Source organism: Dermacentor albipictus, chromosome 9 (assembly GCF_038994185.2).
Source record: "Dermacentor albipictus isolate Rhodes 1998 colony chromosome 9, USDA_Dalb.pri_finalv2, whole genome shotgun sequence".
NCBI lineage: Eukaryota > Metazoa > Arthropoda > Arachnida > Ixodida > Ixodidae > Dermacentor > Dermacentor albipictus.
This window is the reverse complement of record NC_091829.1, coordinates 53738968-53757355: the sequence shown is the minus strand read 5'-3', so window position 1 is coordinate 53757355 and position 18388 is coordinate 53738968. Positions and strand designations below refer to the sequence as shown.

Below are 18388 nucleotides of genomic sequence, written 5' to 3'. Positions count from 1 at the left end.
ATGTTCGGGATTAGAGTGGACTTTCAAAAAATATGTTTGGCTGATGTATGTTCTCTGGATATGAAGTGACCACTCATTCGATTCTGCATATAAACTTTGTACGGGACTCGTTCTGAAAGCTCCTGTGGCTAAACGGATACCCAGATGGTGAACAGGGTCTAGCATCTTTAGTGCGCTCGGGGCGGCAGAGTGATAAATGACGGCACCATAGTCTAGTCGTGATCGAATGAGGCTTTTATATAGATTCAATAAACAATTCCTGTCACTACCCCACGTAGTCTGGGATAGAAGTTTCATTATGTTCATTGTTTTCAGACATTTTTCTTTAAGATGTTTAATGTGGGGGACGAAAGTGAGTCTGTAGTCAAGTATGACACCTAGAAATTTGTGTTTTTTGTTTACAGGTATCTGTTGTCCACACACTTCTAAGCAGGGATCCGGAACCAGGCCTCTCTTCCTTGTAAACAAAACACAAGAACTCTTATGACGATTGCTTTTGAATCCATTTTTCTCTGCCCACCCTGACACCTTGTTCAAACCATGCTGTACCTGTCTTTCGCACACTGCGAGGTTACAGGATTTGAAACCTATTTGAATGTCGTCCACGTAGACAGAGTAAAAGACGGCGGGTGGTAAGGAAGCACGAAGTGTTGTCATCTTAACAATAAAGAGTGTGCAACTGAGCACGCCACCCTGAGGTACACCGGTTTCTTGTGCAAAAGAACGTGACAGCACATTGCCTACTTCCACCCGGAAGGTACGATTGGACAAGTAGCTTTTTATTACGTTTAGCATATTACCATGAATGCCCATTCCTGACAAATCTCTCAAGATTCCGTAGCGCCAGGTCGTATCGTACGCCTTCTCCATATCGAGGAATATCGATAAGAAGAACTGTTTGTGTACAAACGCGTCACGAATATGTCCTTCAATACGTACAAGATGGTCGGTTGTGCAGCGCCCTTCTCGGAAGCCACACTGAAAGGGATCAAGCATTTTGTTTTGTTCAAGGAAATGGATCAGTCGCCGATTTATCATTTTTTCAAATACCTTACACATGCAGCTTGTGAGGGCTATCGGGTGGTAACTTGCCACTGAAGAAGAGTCTTTCCCTTGTTTCAAAACAGGGACCACAATGGCTTCTTTCCATGCCGTTGGAAGGTACCCTGCGTCCCAGATAGTGTTGAAGAGTGTAAGTAGTGTTACTTGCGTGTCATTGTGTAAGTTTTTGAGCATTTCATACATGATTCTATTGGATCCCGGTGCAGAGGTCTTGCATGCGCTCAAGGCAGCTTTCAACTCCGCAGCACTAAAAGGGCAATTGTACGGTTCATTCTGTCGGCATTTATTGATGTGTGGCTTGCGTTCTTCTATTTGTTTATATTTTAGGAAGGATTGTGAATAATGATTTGAGCTTGATACACTCTCAAAGTGTTCCCCCAGTGAGTCAGCCTGATCTTTCAGTGTATCGCCCTGTGTATTTACTAGAGGGAGTGAATATATTTGCCGCCCTCTAATTCTATTTACGCAGTTCCAGACTTTCGCCTCATCTGTAAACGAGCTAATACTTGATAAAAAGTTCTGCCAACTTTCTCTTCTGGCCTGCCTGCGGGTTCTCCTGCCTTGAGATTTTACTTTCTTAAAGTTGATAAGATTCTCTGCAGTGGGGGAAGCGCGTAGCAACCCCCACGCTTTGTTCTGTTTCTTGCGAGCAATCCTACATTCCTCGTTCCACCACGGGACACGCCGTCTGCATGCCAAACCACTTCCTTCAGATATGCACTTAGATGCGGCATCTATTATGAACGCTGTAAAATACTCCACAGCGGCATCGATTTCTAGAGAAGACATATCAGCCCATGAGAGTCTAGATAGATTTCGAAATTTCTCCCAGTCGGCTGTATCTATCTTCCACCTAGGAACTTGTGGGGGAAATTCATTTTCTTTAGATGTTCTTAGCAGTACGGGGAAGTGATCGCTCCCGTAAGGATTGCTCGTAACTTCCCATTTGAGTTCAGGCAGTATAGACGCGGAAACTATACTAAGGTCTATTGACGAAAAGGATCTGTTTGCAAGAGAGTAATATGTGGGTTCTTTCTTATTTAGAAGGCACGCTCCAGAAGAAAAAAGGAACTGTTCAACGAGACGACCTCGCGCATCGATGCGAGAGTCTCCCCACAAGGTGCTATGCGCATTGAAATCGCCAAGAACAACATAAGGTTCTGGCAATTGATCTACATAGGATTGAAATTCATGTTTCGTTAATTTGTAATGTGGGGTGTGAGTTTGTTTAGGAGAACAGCTCGAACCGCCACTGCTTCGAGAGGCGTTTGTAGCTGTAAACGTTGACACGCAATGCTCTTATGGATAACAATGGCGACACCGCCCGATGATGCGACAGCATCATCGCGATCTTTGCGATAAGTTATGTACTGTCGGAGAAAGTTTGTATGTTTGTATTTTAGGTGTGTTTCCTGTAAACACAGCACTTTTGGAATGTGTTTTTGAATGAGTTCCTGCATATCATCTAGGTTTTTAAGAAGACCTTTGATGTTCCATTGAATTATTTGTGTGTCCATATTGGAAGTGAATAGGTGCTGTGTGTATGGAAACGGATGTTATGCCTTAGATTACAGAGCTCTTTCGAGGCCCTGTAATCGGGGTTTTGCCCTTTCTGGAGCGTTCGAGGGAGCCTCGCCGATCCTCAGGCGCTTGGCGCGCCGTGAGGACAGGTGTAGTGTCCATTGCCTCTTGTGAGGCGCCGGACACATGCTCTTGCGAGCGAGTTTTCTGTGAGGGTCCTGCCTCGGAAGGCAAGATCCCTGCGCCCACCAGCCCGGAGGTCGATGGGGCTCCCTGAGGGATCTGGCTGCGCCGGCTGTTGCCAGCGGTGGATGGGGCCGGGGAGGTGGGGGTAGCCTCGGCTGCGCCCACCTTCGGGGTCGTTGGCCCCGCCTGCTGTGTTGGCGTAGCAGCGGTAGCTGCAGTCGCCGAGGAGGCGGATGGCGTCACTGCCGCCTCACTGGGTGTGGGTCGGACAGCCGCCGGAGGCCGTTGTGGTGCTGCCCCCTGACGCGCCACTTCGGCAAACGTGTGCTTTGGCAGGAAAGATACCCGCCTGCGTGCTTCTTTGAAACTTATGTTTTCTTTTACTTTAATCGTAACTATTTCCTTTTCTTTCTTCCAAGATGGGCACGACCGCGAGTATGCAGCGTGCTCGCCTTCACAGTTTACGCAGTGGAGAGAGTTTTCACAAGATTCAGAAGTGTGCTCATTAGTACTGCATTTAGCGCAGGTTTGGCGGCCTCGGCAGCTCTGTGAGCTGTGACCAAAACGCTGGCATTTGAAGCAACGCAGGGGATTCGGGATGTATGGCCGAACACGGAGCTTGATATACCCGGCCTCGATGGACTCGGGCAGGACACTTGTGTTAAAAGTAAGTATCAGATGTTTGGTCTGTATTTCCTTGCTGTCACGCCTCATCTTAATTCGCTTAACGTTGATGACGTTCTGCTCACTGAAGCCCTCCAAGAGCTCAGCCTCAGTCAGCTCCAAGAGATCATCATCGGAGACTACGCCACGGGTGGTATTCATAGTTCGATGCGGAGTTACTGTCCCTTTGGCGTCGCCAAATGATACTAGCTTGGGTAGGTTTTCATATTGCTTCAGGTTGCGGAGCTCCAAGAGGAGATCACCACTTGCCATTCTGGATGCTTTGTAACCTGTACCAAGAACTTGGGTCAGAGACTTGGATACAAGAAATGGTGAGATTGCTCTTACGGGTTTGTTTGGTGTTTCGGAGTGGACTACGTGGAAGCGTGGAAAAGTTTCTTTTTGACGGGCGAAAAATTCTAAAACATCATCGGTGCGCCCTCTCTTCAGGGAGCGATCAGGTAGTGGGGGAAAGGAGGTAGCCATATGAGATTGTAATTTCGGTGGTAACGCCAGCCACCCACCGTGGAGTCCTACAAGGGGACGCTGCAGGCCTGTGAAACACAGCCAGCAAACGCCAGCTGTACATTACCACTATACCCAAATATGAAATAACCTAGGTTGGTTATTCACACAAGGTTAACCCTTGCTGCCTTGAAAAATTGGAAGTAAGCGGAAGCTAGGAGAAGACAGGAAAGATGAAAAAGTAAGAGAAAGACGAAGGCTGGAGGATGAGAGAGACAGGAAAAGGCAACTACCGATTTCCCCCGGGTGGGTCAGTCCGGGGGTGCCGTCTACGTGAAGCCGAGGCCAAAGGGGTGTGTTGCCTCCGCCGGGGGGCCTTAAAGGTCCGAACTCCCAGCATCGGCTCAACCCCCAGGATCCCCTTTTCCCCAGACACGGCTAAGCCACGCACGGTTAAACGCGAGAGGATCCAACCCTCACGTGCTCGGGTACGTGGTGTCGCAACACACCAAACGCCTGCTGACGCAGACGCCCCTGCGGGGATGGGCGATTTAGCATTTCGATCCCATCGAAATGTGGCTGCCGGGGCTTGAACGGAACGAAGAGAAATACTCTCTACGCCCCGCTTACGTTCTCGCCGACCTTTACTTATAAAGGTTTTGAAGCACGTACACACTGTAAACAGTAATTTCAGTTGATTGCTTGTAGATGTACGCAGTATTATAGAAAGGACACGAACGATGCTAAAGAATGACAGCACGCTTTCTTGAGAGGGCGAAATTAAGTCAGTGATGGGGGAAGTGGCGCGAGAACGTTATACAAATTATGAGAAAAGCGTTTCACTTTGATGTAGGTAGGTAGTTAGCTTCCCCTCTCGTCTACTTTCGGGTCTCTTCAATAAAAAAAAAAGTAGTCTCTGGGCACAACAATACGATGGCCTAACCACAAGGCGACCGTCACACGCACAATTTTCTCATGCAAAGAGGCGTCCCGCAACACATTTGCACAATAGCCCGTGCCCTTCGTCTCAACGCCATTGAATTGGCGCAGTGTTCTGACATCGACTTTGCGCTGTCCTGGAGTGAAATGTTCTCATGTTGGCTTGAGCGCGCATTATACCATGCTTGTTAATTTAGTTAGTATGCCTATGTTTACAAGTTTCTACGACCACTAAAACCACTATACTTCGCACAGCTGTCCACTAATTTGCTATCGCAATGTATGCTTCGGCTTTCGAGCAAAACTGCGACTTTATATAATTGGCACTGTATTAAGAAGTTAACAGTGTTGGAATCCTTAGGCAAGGATCGATGTGATGTTTAAAGCAGACAGAGCTCTCTCTGTCTGCTTGAAAGAGAAAAAAACATATTTCTAATGAGGTGGGGTGGTTTCCTCGTAGGGTGGATCCCTTAGCTCGCGGTACCCCACGTGCCCGCCGGATCTGCCATCGCTGCTCTTGTGGGACTACGCTGGTCGGCGCAGTCTCCCAGTAGGAAGGTGAAGGAATAGGGGAGTAATCTGGGGGGTGTGGGCTTTCATATGAGCAATGATATACTGTGGGCTTTGTGGGCTTTGGTCCACAGTATGGACGCTATGAGGGGATATTGTGTGGGTGGAAGAGGTGAAGATAAATGAGACATGGAAATGAATTATTACGAAGCTGCCACCACGCGACACCATATTCTCGGTTAAGAGAATTTTGCGGTCGGGGGAAGTGTCTCCTGCTATCTATGTAATGTTGCAGAGTTTTAGTGTAGTTCAGTGGTATCCGCTCGCTGTCTAAGTCTTACAGCTCTTCCTATGGCGCCCGGCTAGCGAGCTCACGGGCTACCGCATTAGCACCTTCACTACTATGGAGAAAGGCATGTCCAGGTGTCCAGACGATACCCAGCCTGTGTAAGACTGTGGGGTGCAATGATTTAAGGATGCGGTGTGTGTAGGGGGCCATCCCTTGTGCCAAAGTCTTGAGGGCGGTCTGTGAATCAGTGACCACTGTGATGGGCCCATATAGTACCGGTAAGGTTGAAGCGTGCACGATGCCTAGGGCGATAGCAGCCTCTTCCGCCCTGCCACTGTCCAAAGTGTTGAGCGTGGCCGAAGCCCTCAGAATATCTGTACTATCTAGTATGCCTAGACATAGGGCACGTTTCTTTGGGCAGCGGGCCACGTCGGTGTATAGAACACACCGGTTCTAAAGAGGCGAGCTAAGGCTTGTGCTCTTGCCTTTCTTCGGCCTTTATGACGGTCAGGGTGCATATTCCGGCGAACTGGGGCCACGTGAATTTTGTTGCGAATGCTAAGCGCAAGAGGTGTGCGGTCTTCCTGCTGCGCTTTTCTTGGTGCTTGGTATCCTAGCCGGGATAGAATGAGGCACGCCTGCAGCGTTCGTATCAGGGGTTGCAATTGGCTGTTAAGATGACCTTCGACTAGTTCGCGGACAGTTTTGTGCACTCCGAGTGGTAGTAGGAGCTGCGTGGACGCATGTTGGGGTAGTCCCAGCGTTGCCTGTAGTGCCATGCGGAGGAGGGTGTTCATATGGTGCATCTCTGAGTCAAGTTATGATAGAGAAGGTGGCAGGTTAATCTGCTAATTATGAGGGCTTGCATGATTCGGAGGACACCATTTTCTTGGAGTTCTTGTCGGCAGGTTGTAATGCGCTTTCGCATGTGCGTTACTTGGGTGATTTGTTGGCGAAGTATTTGTCGGGTATGTGAGGCCTTCCCGTTGTGTTGTAGTACACGTCGTCTGTCTACCCTGGGAGTAACGTTGCCATTGAGATGCAATGTGATGGTTAGTGGGATATCGGCCTTATTGCGTTTTTTGAATACAAGCAGAAGCTCCAACTTCTCAGCTGCGCAGCTGAGTCCTCCGGCTGTTGCATACTCTTGAACTATATTTACTGCTTCCTGTAGTGCGTCCTGAATGGCACCGTCCGACGCTGTGGTCACCCAGATTGTTACATAATCGGCGTATAGGGCGTTTAGCAGAATGCGTTGTTGGGCAAGTTGGTTCATTGTAATTGGAAACATTGGTTGCGCTTTCTAGACAATCACATGTCAAATCCCCAAGGCTTGCTCATCCCCAATCACATCCCCAAGACTTGCTTCAATCTGCTCTTGCCGCCCTCATCGCTCTGGCTGTATATCGTGCACACTTCACTGATGCACGCTCTTCGTGTACCTTGAGCACTGGCATGAACTTCAGCTCTCTTTCTTGCGTCGTTCCGTTTGCTCGCCCTGTGTCGTTTAAATACAGCTGGTTTTTTTGTGGGCCGTCACAACCGGCTTCATCGTTTGCGATGACATTTAGTATCATGTGCTACAGCGAAGCTGTATGCCTCTACCATCCAAGGAAATTTACGTGTCGTAAGCAAAAAACTCCCGATACGTAGGCCGATCAAGAAGATAGTGCAATGCCGGGCCGACCCGCGGTGGAGGTGAAGCAAGCGTTAAGCACTCCCCATACGTGGGCCGACCCCGAATATTGTGTAATGCCGGCCCGACCCATTGCTGAGGTGAAGCAGGCGTTAAGCACTCCCCATACGAGGGCTGATCCCGGAGATAGTGCAATGCCGAGCCGACCCGCGGCGGAGGTCGAGTTCGCCATTAAGGCGCCCACATACGCAGTTTCGCTGGTCATCCTTCTTCACAGAGTGGAAGGGCACATTGATTTTATTTATCTAAATAACCTTAACTCGAAGCGGCCAAGCTTTGTGACACTCACATCTTTACGAAGGACATGCGGCGGTACGGTTAACACCAAGGTTCTTGCCCACTGCTGATCAGTATGTAGAAATGGGAAAGAAACAATGCGCCGGGAAAGAGGCGGCGTTATGCTAGCTTTGCAGCCAAGACGGGCGCTGAACGAAGAAGTGGCCTCGAGCGAAAGCGAAAACTGGCACCGGCGAGTGGCGACATGTCGCCGGAACATCATGAGACTGAGCTTGCAAGGTGGCGTTAAGATTGAAGTCAGTGAGTAGAGGCGATCACTCCGTTACAGCAAGGGGCTGAGTTGTAAGAAAATCGAGAATCCTAACGACGGCCAGTATATGGGCGTTGATATGGGTACTGCACGAGGGCCGATTAGAACGATGGGAATGGAATGGAGCAGGCCTGCACAACACAAAATTAGCGAGAGGCCAATATATCACCTCTGGCAAACTCACGGACCTCACAATATGAGAAGTGTTGCATGCTTGCGAATAGGCATTTTATTTAGTCTCATTCGCTGCTGATCTCAGCAATGTCAAACCAAGGAAGGGTTCTGAGCCTGTAACTGATCGTGCAGTAAGCCGCCCCCCCCCATGGTTTTCTGTGTGTTTTGATGAGCCCCTCCACCTGAAGATGCCCTGGATCCTCCCCTGGTCCACAGCATGTGTTGCAATATATGCCAGGCCGATCCTTGAAGAGAAAAGGCGGCGCTTGTTCAGAGGTATCGAACTGGGCCTCCAAAATTTAGGCGCTTCTGAATAGAGGCTTGAGATTTAGGGCATTGTTATCTATGTTTTTGTATTTGTTTTTATCAAAGTTACAATAAGATCGGAGCAGGGGCTGGTTACTGTGAAGGCCTTCTTGGTCCAGTGAACACTTCAGGTTGGTGGAGCCCTAGCTCGACGTATAGTCCCAGCATTCTGGCATCACCGAAAAAGGGTCGCAATGTAAGTGGTCACTCTGTTTCTCAGTTCTGAACGACATGAAATGCTTTGAAACTCTGATAGAAGGTTATCGACATGTTATGAAAGTTTCCCACGTGATTGAAATTTATCTACGAATTAAAAAAAAAACATCTGAGGCATATAGTTTATAAAGGAAATTCAGAGAGATTCCACTCTGTGAAGGTGGACGACCAACGGAGGTGTATATAACTCTAAATAAAATAAAATAACATAAAAGAACAAAACAATATTGTACAGGTATGCCCATTTATGTTTGGTTGTATTACCAGTTATCTCGCGATCCCAGCAATTATTGCCTTATGGTCGCAATGATAGACGGCCATGGGCTCTGTGACGACAGGGGAGATCTTAGCGAAAGTTAGGTCTATGCACGACCGACGAAGCGTCGTGAAGACGTTGGTTTTGGTGTAACATTGGAGGCCGAACCTTCCCAAGAGAAACGCTAAGAACCACTTTCCGTCGGGATGAGACACACCAACGTTAAGGTCGCCAACAATGACGATGGGATTGGGGTCCACCGGGAAAATCCACCCAAATGTGCGTATCATAAGTTCTTCAAGGTCCCGCTTTCACATTCCGTGATAAACGTATACGGTGACGACAAAGATGCCATACCCAGTCTGTATGGTAACCGCACTAGCTTGAACCACCGGAAACTGCATTGGCGGCAACTCAGTCCAGTCTTTCTATCCAGAGTCAGGGTGAAGGTACGAAACTTGATGGACACCTAATCGGCCATGATCTTGATCCCCCTTCTCCGAGCAACATGCGCGAGGGGCTTATTCGCTTTGATCTGAGGCAGACGGCTTGTATGTGGTACATTAAGCTTCAGCCAAATGCGCAGTGCATCGCGCACGTCGCCTTCCCTGTACTCGATCTCTCGAAGTATACCGACGGCACCATGCACGAGTCCGTCATTTACGTTGATGTTGAGAATGACCATGTGGAGCTTGCCAGGAGCATGCAGTTTCGTATGGGGAAAATTGCCCATTTCTTTATGCATCGTACTAGCCACCTTAGACTGTGCGCGAACACACTCGTCATCAGACCTGTATCCGAGGTAGACAGCAGCTGCTCTAGCCTTGTGTACGTCGCCCACACCTTGTAGGGCAACATCGATGTTGAGCGCACCGACGTCCTTATTGGAGTAGGAGAGTCGCACACCACCTTAGGGAACGACTAACCAACTCTCGATGACGGACACCTCTTCCGGTTGGAAAGCCCTCAAGTCCTCCATTTCCCTGAGGATTGCCGAGAACGCGGCGTACGTGATCTGGACGTCATTCGCCTATAGAGTCATATCCCTTACAGGCTCATACCCCCTTGCGCAATGGTTCATACGCCGGTAAACGCGGTCCACATGATGATCGTTTTTGCACAGAGACATCACGAAACGCTGGGAACTAGCCTAAGACAGCTCCGCTGTAAAATAAAAGAAAGGCGCACTGAAAGAATGGTTATGAGCATGAACTAAGCATCAGTATAGGACAAAAAAGTTTTTAATTATTTCTAAAGTTCGTAAGTTTTAGATGTTTTTATATCTGATGATCGACAACGACGACGATGACGACGACGACGATCATCACGATGATGATGAAAACGTTTATTGAAGGAGTAAGATTGTTTTCAAGATTCTATGGGCGGGGCTCCAGGTGATGGGCTCCACCCGTGAAATGTGACGGATGAAAAATTCACGCTCTACTTACATAATTAGTATGTAGCCGTCTTAGCCGATCCACATAATATTGTGTTGGATCGGCTGCGGTTTTGTTATGTGGTGCGTTACGCCGCCTGTCGTCTCGAGGAGCACACGGAGTGCGTGGTGGCCTCTCTGCCGTTCAGGAAATGCCGGCAGGCGTCTTGGGAATCAGAATGGTTAGCCATTTGCCGGTTCTGAAGCCATCCACCGCTACTAGAACGAGAGATATGTCCTCAGCTTCAGTCACAGTGCTTTGGCTTGCTGGGCCGCTTGTGATTTCACGATTTTTGGCGTTGATGACAGTGTCCATTCTGCGTCCTTTTTTGGAATCTTGTGTGGCTTCTTCCGCGTACGCTACGTTGTTTTTGGTTAAGTACGTGCGGTGGGTGTAATCTGCACGTGTTGACAGCCTGCCATCTTGCAGATTCGGGTCTATATCTTCAGTATAGGGATGACTCTGATTTGCCTACCGACTACATCGGGTATGCAGTGGCGTAGCAACAGGGGGGGCCGGGGGGCCGTGGGCCCCGGGTGCAAGGGGCCAGTGAGGTTGGGGGGGGGGGTGTCATATACGTCTGAAGCCACCCCTCTTTCCGCCGGCTACACCCGGAGAGGGGGGTGTCAGAAGACCTATGGGCCCCGGGTCCCAGACGACCTAGCTACGCCACTGCGGGTATGTTAGCTGTTGCGGCCACTGTGTTAATTTGTTCACTATATGCAAGGCGTTTGACAAGTTCCAAGCGCCTCATCGCATCGTTGTTAGAGAAGCGGCGACGACGCCTCGAGCATGATGAGACGGCGCATTTCTCACCTGCACACGCGCGCGCTAACGCCCGGGTCTCTCTTCTCATGAGAAGTCATAGCGTGTCTCTGTCGGGGTGTGATGAAAAGGTGTGTGAAAACACGTGGTATTCTGACGAAAAAAAAAGCGTCGTTGTGCTCCCTCAAGGGCTTTAGAATCAAGCGTAATTTCCACCTTTAGCTCACTATCACTATCATCATCATAATCATAATCATGATCATCATCATCATCATCATCATCATCATCATCAGTTAACTCTGCTTGCAAATCGCGTTAAGGCATTTAACCTCTTATCTCGTGGCTCCCAACTTCGCCATCAATAAACCAGTTTGTTTGCTGTCGTTCGTCGAAGAGCGCTCTAATATATTGTTTTCAGTGCATTAAGCACTTTTAAAAGCGAAGCTTTTCTTTGCAAACTTCGCAGGGTTGCGTGACCGTGGCTGCGGCCTGACTGTTCCGTTGGCGAATAGGCCAAACAATCACAGCAGAGCCCGCTCGCTGTACTCGCCAGACGATTACACGCACGCACAACCACGGGCGCACTCGAATTATATCTACCTTTTTGTTAAAGGGAGTTGCTGACTACTAGCGAGTACGAAGGGCGCCTTTCCAAAGGGGGCGCTCATAACATCCATCCATCCATCCATCAACCCGCACGGGCCATGCGGAAGTCAGAAAAAACAACCTAGAAATCTTGCCTTCGCGCATCCGCGGCTGTCTGGTAAGGAGGAAGCAGAGGTTTCTTGCGGACAGAATGGATTCGAATTGCATTACGTACATATGCGCTTGCAGACTCAGCAACCATGATGCGTTCAGGAATGGGGCGGTGGGTTGCGCCACCAAAGCTTTTGAAGCGCGGATGCGAGCGCCATCTGGTGGTGCTGAAAGGAACCCAGCTCGGCTCTTAAAGGGAAGCTGAAACGGTTTTCAATTTCCATGAATTGCTGGGATTGGGAAGAGAAGACCTAATAATTTACGGTTCCGAAATTTTTTTTCGTTTCGGTAATATAAAGGGCGGAAATCGCTTTCAAAATCATCCGTGCGGACACGCCCCCATCGCTTCCCGGAGCGCCGGGTGAGGTTGTTGCCAGAGGAGAGAACCGGCGAGAACGACGTCAGGGGCGGAGACTGAGCCAACCGAGCTGCGGACCGGCGTGCTGACATGTGCTGGCATGCCTCTTTCCGTCCTGCGCTTTACTGAACGACGCTACGAGAGATCTGCCACCGCTGCCGCCGCACACGTTTGTTTTGCGATTTTCGTAAACTGTTCTTTCCTTCTGTGCTGCGTGAGTGGCTACAGCCAAGGGCGCCCAACATGCCCTCGTTCTGTGCAGCATTCGGCTGCGCGAACACAAGCGGGCGAGACGATGTGGTGTTTCACAAATTCCCGAAGGAAAAGAAGCTTGCAGCGCAGTGGGTACGTGCGCTGAGGAGAGATAAGTTCGTGCCGACGAAATCAACTGTGCTCTGCTCGGACCATTTCCGCGTCAGTGACTGTCATCGGAGCTTCACAACGATGCGGGCAATCGGTATTTCAGTCAAATCGGCGCGACTGAAGCCCGGCGGTGTTCCGTCTATATTCTCCGACAAGAGAATATACCATCCGTGTACTTATACGGCTGGTAACACGTTCTTTAAAAAAAAATGTCTTTTCGGTATTTTTTAATTGCAGACGTCGCGACAGCTTCACGTGCATGCTCGCGCGAGCAAACGCCGCTGGCACGCTGCGAAGCATAGAGGGTGGTGGTGGTGGTAAACATTTATTGCTTGAGCCTTTTTGCAACATTACTTGTGAGGGGGCTCAGGAGCGCGTAGGGTGTCCGGGAGTTTGTGGCCCTCGGCGACCCTCAGAGCCCAGTCCACCAGCCGTATTTGGTCGGCTGGGTTGGAGCTAGACACCGCGGTCTCCCATCCCTCGACGTCGGTGAGTTGCCACTCAGAGGGTGGCTGGAGCTCAGGGCATAGGAACATAATGTGATGGAAGTTAGCTCTAGGTGCGCCGCAGAGCGTACATTCCTGTTGATATAGGCCTGGATGAACCAGGGCGAGAAAAGCTGGAGAAAGAAAAGTTTGTGCCTGAAGCTGGCGCCAGGTACTTTGTTGGAATTTTGTTAAGGATTTATCTGGGGGAGGGTATCTCAACCGCATTTCGCGGTAGTGGAGGGTGATCTCGTGATATTCGACCAATCGGTCTCTGGCGTTATCCAGGTCATCGGACGGCGTGGCTCGGTTGACGGCTACTCGAGCGATAGAATGGGCCATCTCACTGCCTGGATGGCCTGCGTGCGCGGGCACCCAGATGAGCTTAATTGGTCTGAGGGGGGTCTGATGATTGAGAATTTTCAGTGCCGGTTCATGAACTCGGCCTTTCGAGTAGTTGCGGATTGCAATTTTTGAATCACTAAGGATAACCTCGGCAGTGGTGGTTGAGATGGCCAGCGCTATGGCAGCCTCCTCCGCCTCTATGGACGTGCGCGCGTGTATTGTGGCAGCTGTGATGTAACCAAGTTGATGGGACACTGCACTTACGGCATAGGCTGGTTTCTGTGGGTAACTAGCGGCGTCGACACACACAGTGAGGTGGTCGTGTTGGTGTTGTTTGTAGAGGGCTTTTGCCCTGGTCTGCCTGCGTGCCTCGTGATGCACGGGGTGCATGTTTTTAGGCAGGGGGAGAATAGTGATGCAGTTTTGTATGTCAGATGGTAGAGGACATGTCTGATGGGCCTGGGAAGTCGGGATTAGTCCTAGTTTGTCCAGGATGTGCCGACCTGTGGTGGTAGAGGACAGCCTCTCAAATTGGGCTGTGCGATGGGCTTCCGTGAGCTCATCAAATGTGTTATGTACCCCCATGCGAAGGAGGCGCTCGTTTGGCGTGTGCCTGGGGAGGTTAAGTGCAGTCTTATACGCCTGACGTATAAGGGCATCCACTTTTTCTGTTTCCGTCCGGTTGAGATGTAGGTACGGGAGCGAGTATAGTACTCTGCTTATGACAAAAGCCTGCACTAACTTTCTCAAGTCATGCTCTCTCATCCCATTGTGTCTATTGGCTATCCGCTTAATCAGGCGCATAGTGTGGTGTACTGTGGTGGTGAGTTTGTTCAAGGTCGCTGTATGTCTGCCGTTGTTCTGCATGACCATGCCAAGCACTCGTAGCTGTGTGACCTCTGGAATGGAATACGTCTTCATGTGGATACGGATGCTAGGGTTTGGAGTTGGGTCTATGCGACTCTTCGGGGGGTGAAGAACAAGAAGTTCCGACTTGGTGGGGGAGCACGCGAGACCTATTGCCATAGCCCGCTCCACCACCACATCGGCCCCTGCTTGTAAGGTCGCCTCCATGTCGCCTATGCTGCCTGTAGTGGTCCACAAGGTGATATCATCTGCATACAGGGAGTGCGAGAGGTTGGGAATATTTGCCAGGTCTCTGGCCATGGGAATGAGAGTAAGGTTAAAGAGTAGTGGCGAGAGCACTGACCCTTGCGGTGTGCCTCTGCTACCCAGTTAGACCGTGTCTGTTGTCAGTTCTCCCACAGTAAGGACCGCAGTCCTGGCCTGTAGGAAAGCTGTGACATAGGCGTGAGTTCTCCCGCCTACGTGTAGATCGGATAAGGCATTCAGCACTGCGGTATGTTCCACATTGTCAAAGGCCTTGGTCAGGTCGAGTGCTAGTATGGCTCTTGCGCGTTTGGCATGCCGGGGGTGCAGGACTTCTTCAGAGAGCTGAAGCATGACGTCTTGCGTGGATAGATGCCCGCGGAAGCCAATCATTGTGTGAGGGAAGAGATTATGTGTTTGCATATGCTGTTGGAGTCTTTCTAGTATGACATGTTCGAAGAGCTTACCTAGACATGAAGTGAGTGAAATCGGACGTAGGTTTTTTAGATCTAGCGGCTTGCCTGGCTTGGGAATAAAGGTTATCTTTGCATGGGTCCCCTGTGGTGGGAGGGTTCCTGCGGCCCAGTGCGAGTTAAAGAGTTGGGTTATCGCCTGTATCGACCTGTCATCAAGGTTTCGAAGGGCTTTGTTCGTGATGTTATCCTCCCCTGGAGCGGATGTGGTTCTGAGCTTATGTAAGGCTGCGCGGACTTCCCAGACAGTGATGTCTGCATCTAGTTCTGGATTGTCCTGGCCGGTGTAAGGAGGTAAGGGGACCCTTGTTTGGTCCGCCAGATATAGGGTTTGGAGAGAGTCCAGTAGTGCTTTGTCTTCCGCTGGGTTGCTGTGCAGCAGCCGCGAAAGACTCTTGCGCTGTTGGATCTTGTTATTTTCGGGGTTTAGCAGCATCGCAGGAATGACCACGTGTCCTTTAGGCCTAAATTCGCGCTCATGCGGTCGCAGAGCTGCCCCCACTGTTGGCGTGTTAGGTGTGTTGCGTGCTCTTCTATTTCCCTGACAAGGGCCGCGATTCGGGTTTTGAGTTTGCGATTGTGCTTATTTGCTAGCCAGCGTTTCTGTAAACTGTTGTGTGCCTCCCACATGTGTAATAGCCTACTGTCTGCGAGTTCTGAGTCTGACGCGGTTGGTACCTGGGATGTGGCCATTGTGGTATCTGCCATTAGTTGCTGCACCCACGTGTCCAGGTTATCGATGGTTTCAGGTGCGGCTGCTCTAATCCTTCGAAACCTGTCCCAGTCAGTGATGTCGACTTGGCGGCGTTGTGTCTTGGAGAGCGTACGGGTAGGGATGTAGGTGCTAAGGATGAAGTGGTCACTGCCCAATGAGTTGAGCGTATTGAGCCATGTACCATTGGGTATGTGCTTAGTGAGAGTAAGGTCCGGGTTTGTGTTATGTTGGACACTGTTGCCGATCCTTGTGGGAAAATTAAGATCGTTGAGGAGCGAGAGCCCCTCATTTTGGATGAGCGTCCACAGCGTGGTACCCTTCCGGCAGTTCTTTCTGTATCCCCAGGCAGTGTGGTTTGCGTTGAAGTCGCCCACTATTACTAATGGGTTCCTTCTGCAAATGTCTAAGGTTTTACGTATCGCCGTTACTAGCGGGGATGCAGGGCCCTTGGGGGGGCTGTAGATGTTGAGCACAAACAGACTGGTGTCGTGTCTGTGTTGGGAAAGAAGTTCTATGAGCACTCCATCAATGTCCGGAATATCAAGTGGATGGAGCGTAGCTGTATAATTTCGGTGTACCAATGTGGCTACCCTGCTGGAGGTCGCATTGGCGATCTCGAAAGGTGTGTAATTAAGGAGCTTTGCAGGCCCTTGTGTTTCTTGTAGTGCTATGATTGTGGGCGTTTGATCTGTGGGCAGGGACTGTAGGTGAAGTTGGAGGTTGCTGCGCTTAGCCCTGTAACTCTGGCAGTTCCACTGCCAAACCACGGCCCCCTTAGGCCGTGCTGCCGTGATGATGACTGTGAAGGGACTCGGCTACGGAGGCCGAGGTTGTAGAATTTGAAGCTAGCAGCCCATTGAGCTGAGTTTGTATCTGAGACACGGTTGCTTCCTGGGTGCCCTGCCGTTTCTCGAGCGCCGTGAGTCTATTAGCTATATTTGCCATCCAGGCGGTATTGTCTTTCTGCATGGCCATGAGGCTTTGTTGCATGCTTTGGATAGCGTTTGCAAAGTCTGCCATGGAAGTGGTCCCGTTTTGAGAATTTTCTCCGCTACCATCAGGCTGCGCACGGCGCTTCTGAGGGGGATTCCTGGTGGGGGACGTTGCTTGTGACGGAAGGTTAGATGCCTGCGGCGCAGAGGGGGGTCTGACAGAGGGAGCCCTAGCGCCGGGTGGGGGATTAGGAGAGTCGGTTCTGCGCGTATGCATGTCGCGTTTAAGCAGTGATTGAATTTGTTCACGTAGTTCGGCGATTTCGGCACTTTGTTTCTGAAGCTGGGCCCTGAGCTCCTTATTTTCCCGCTCGAGAGACGGAGACCATGGCCCCCAGCTCACCTGTTTCGTGGACTGAATCTCCGTCCCAGGTAGAGGAGGGTAGGAGGTAGAGCGGCTCCTGGTTCGGCCGCGCCCGGTTGTGGATCTGGATCTGGACCTGGACTGCGTCCTGGAGCAAGAGGCCCTGTCCGACTTCTTCTGGGGGTCCGAGAGCAGCCTCGTGGGACTGCGGGAGCTGCGTTGTTGGGTGGAGTCGGGGGTAGCCTTTTTCTCGATCAAAGCCACCTTGACGGTGGCGGGTGGAGACTTGGTCTTGCCGGTGCGGTCAAACCGCACCTTACACTTTTTGCACCCCGTGAAGTACGCCTCTCCACAGAGGATGCACTTGGCGTTGCAGGTGGGTGGTTCGACGAGTTGATGCTCTACTCCGCATCGCGGGCAGCGGTTGCTCTTGGGGTGCGGACACACGTCCACTCTGTGCCCTGCCCTCCAGCAGTTGTGGCATGCCTCCACTTTTGCCTTGAAATGGTGGCAGGCATAGAGTCCCATAGAAGTTCAGCTGCTTCGGGAACGCTTGCACATTGATGAAGGTGATTAAGACAGACTTGGTTTTGCCCAGAGGTCTTGCGTCAGTGATCGTGTACTGGGAGCTCTTATTCATAGCTACCAAATCTTGGATGATTTCTTCTTGATTTTGATTGTATAGCGCATTGTAAATGATGCCACGTACCGCATCGTCAGGGGCGGCCACGTAAGCGCGGAGCGGATAGTGCACGGTGTCGAGTATCAAAGAGTCCACAGCCACATACCTCTTCGCTCGGTCCTCCGCAGGGGTACTGATCGTGACGAGTTGTTGAATGGGTTCAGGCGCAGTTTGTCCTTTTGCCGGGCGGTGTTATAGTCAATGCGGGCGTTCGCGCATACGAGTGGGAGAAGCACTCCGCCGTTGCACTGTCGCACGCACAGTCCGCCGCCGGGTCGGAATATGACCTTGAGGTCCGTTTTGGGTAGCTGGGGTAGAGGAGCGTGCCTTTTTGGCTTGCCGGAAGTCAGCGGAGCCGTCGGCGGGGTGGTTGAACTAGAAGAACTGCCGGTAGAACCAGCCGATGGCGCCGGGAGCGGACTCGGCGCCAGGTGTTGGAGCTTGGGGTAGGCAGCCTTCCGGGCTTCAAAGGCCCTCTGCCACCTTGGGTCACTTGCGAACTCCTCTGGGGTGATATTTTCTCCCTCGACACGGTAAGCCATCTCAAAGGACGGCTCCATGTCGCTGAGCGGCGTCGGAACAGACGCCGGTAGGCCAAGACCTAACCGGCTGTCGTGGCGAGACGCTCGTTGCGTTCGGCGTAAAGTAGGCCTATAGCACGGCGGCCGCCGCGTCAGATAGAAAAGCGCTTCTCGCGCACAAGGTCCGGTCGGAAAGTTCCGAAGAAAGGTGAAGGCGGGTGCCGGGCACCTGCACTGACCTTTGGGGACCGGT

The 18388-nt window shown here is 50.9% G+C and overlaps 1 protein-coding gene across 1 annotated transcript; it reads right to left on the bottom strand.

Annotated features, from left to right (window-relative positions):
- Positions 1 to 16410: 16410 nt before the first annotated feature.
- On the bottom strand, positions 16411 to 17460 carry LOC139050128 (micronuclear linker histone polyprotein-like). Its single transcript, XM_070526339.1, has one exon. It carries the CDS (start codon positions 17458 to 17460, stop codon positions 16411 to 16413), a length of 1050 nt encoding a protein of 349 aa, XP_070382440.1.
- Positions 17461 to 18388: the final 928 nt, after the last annotated feature.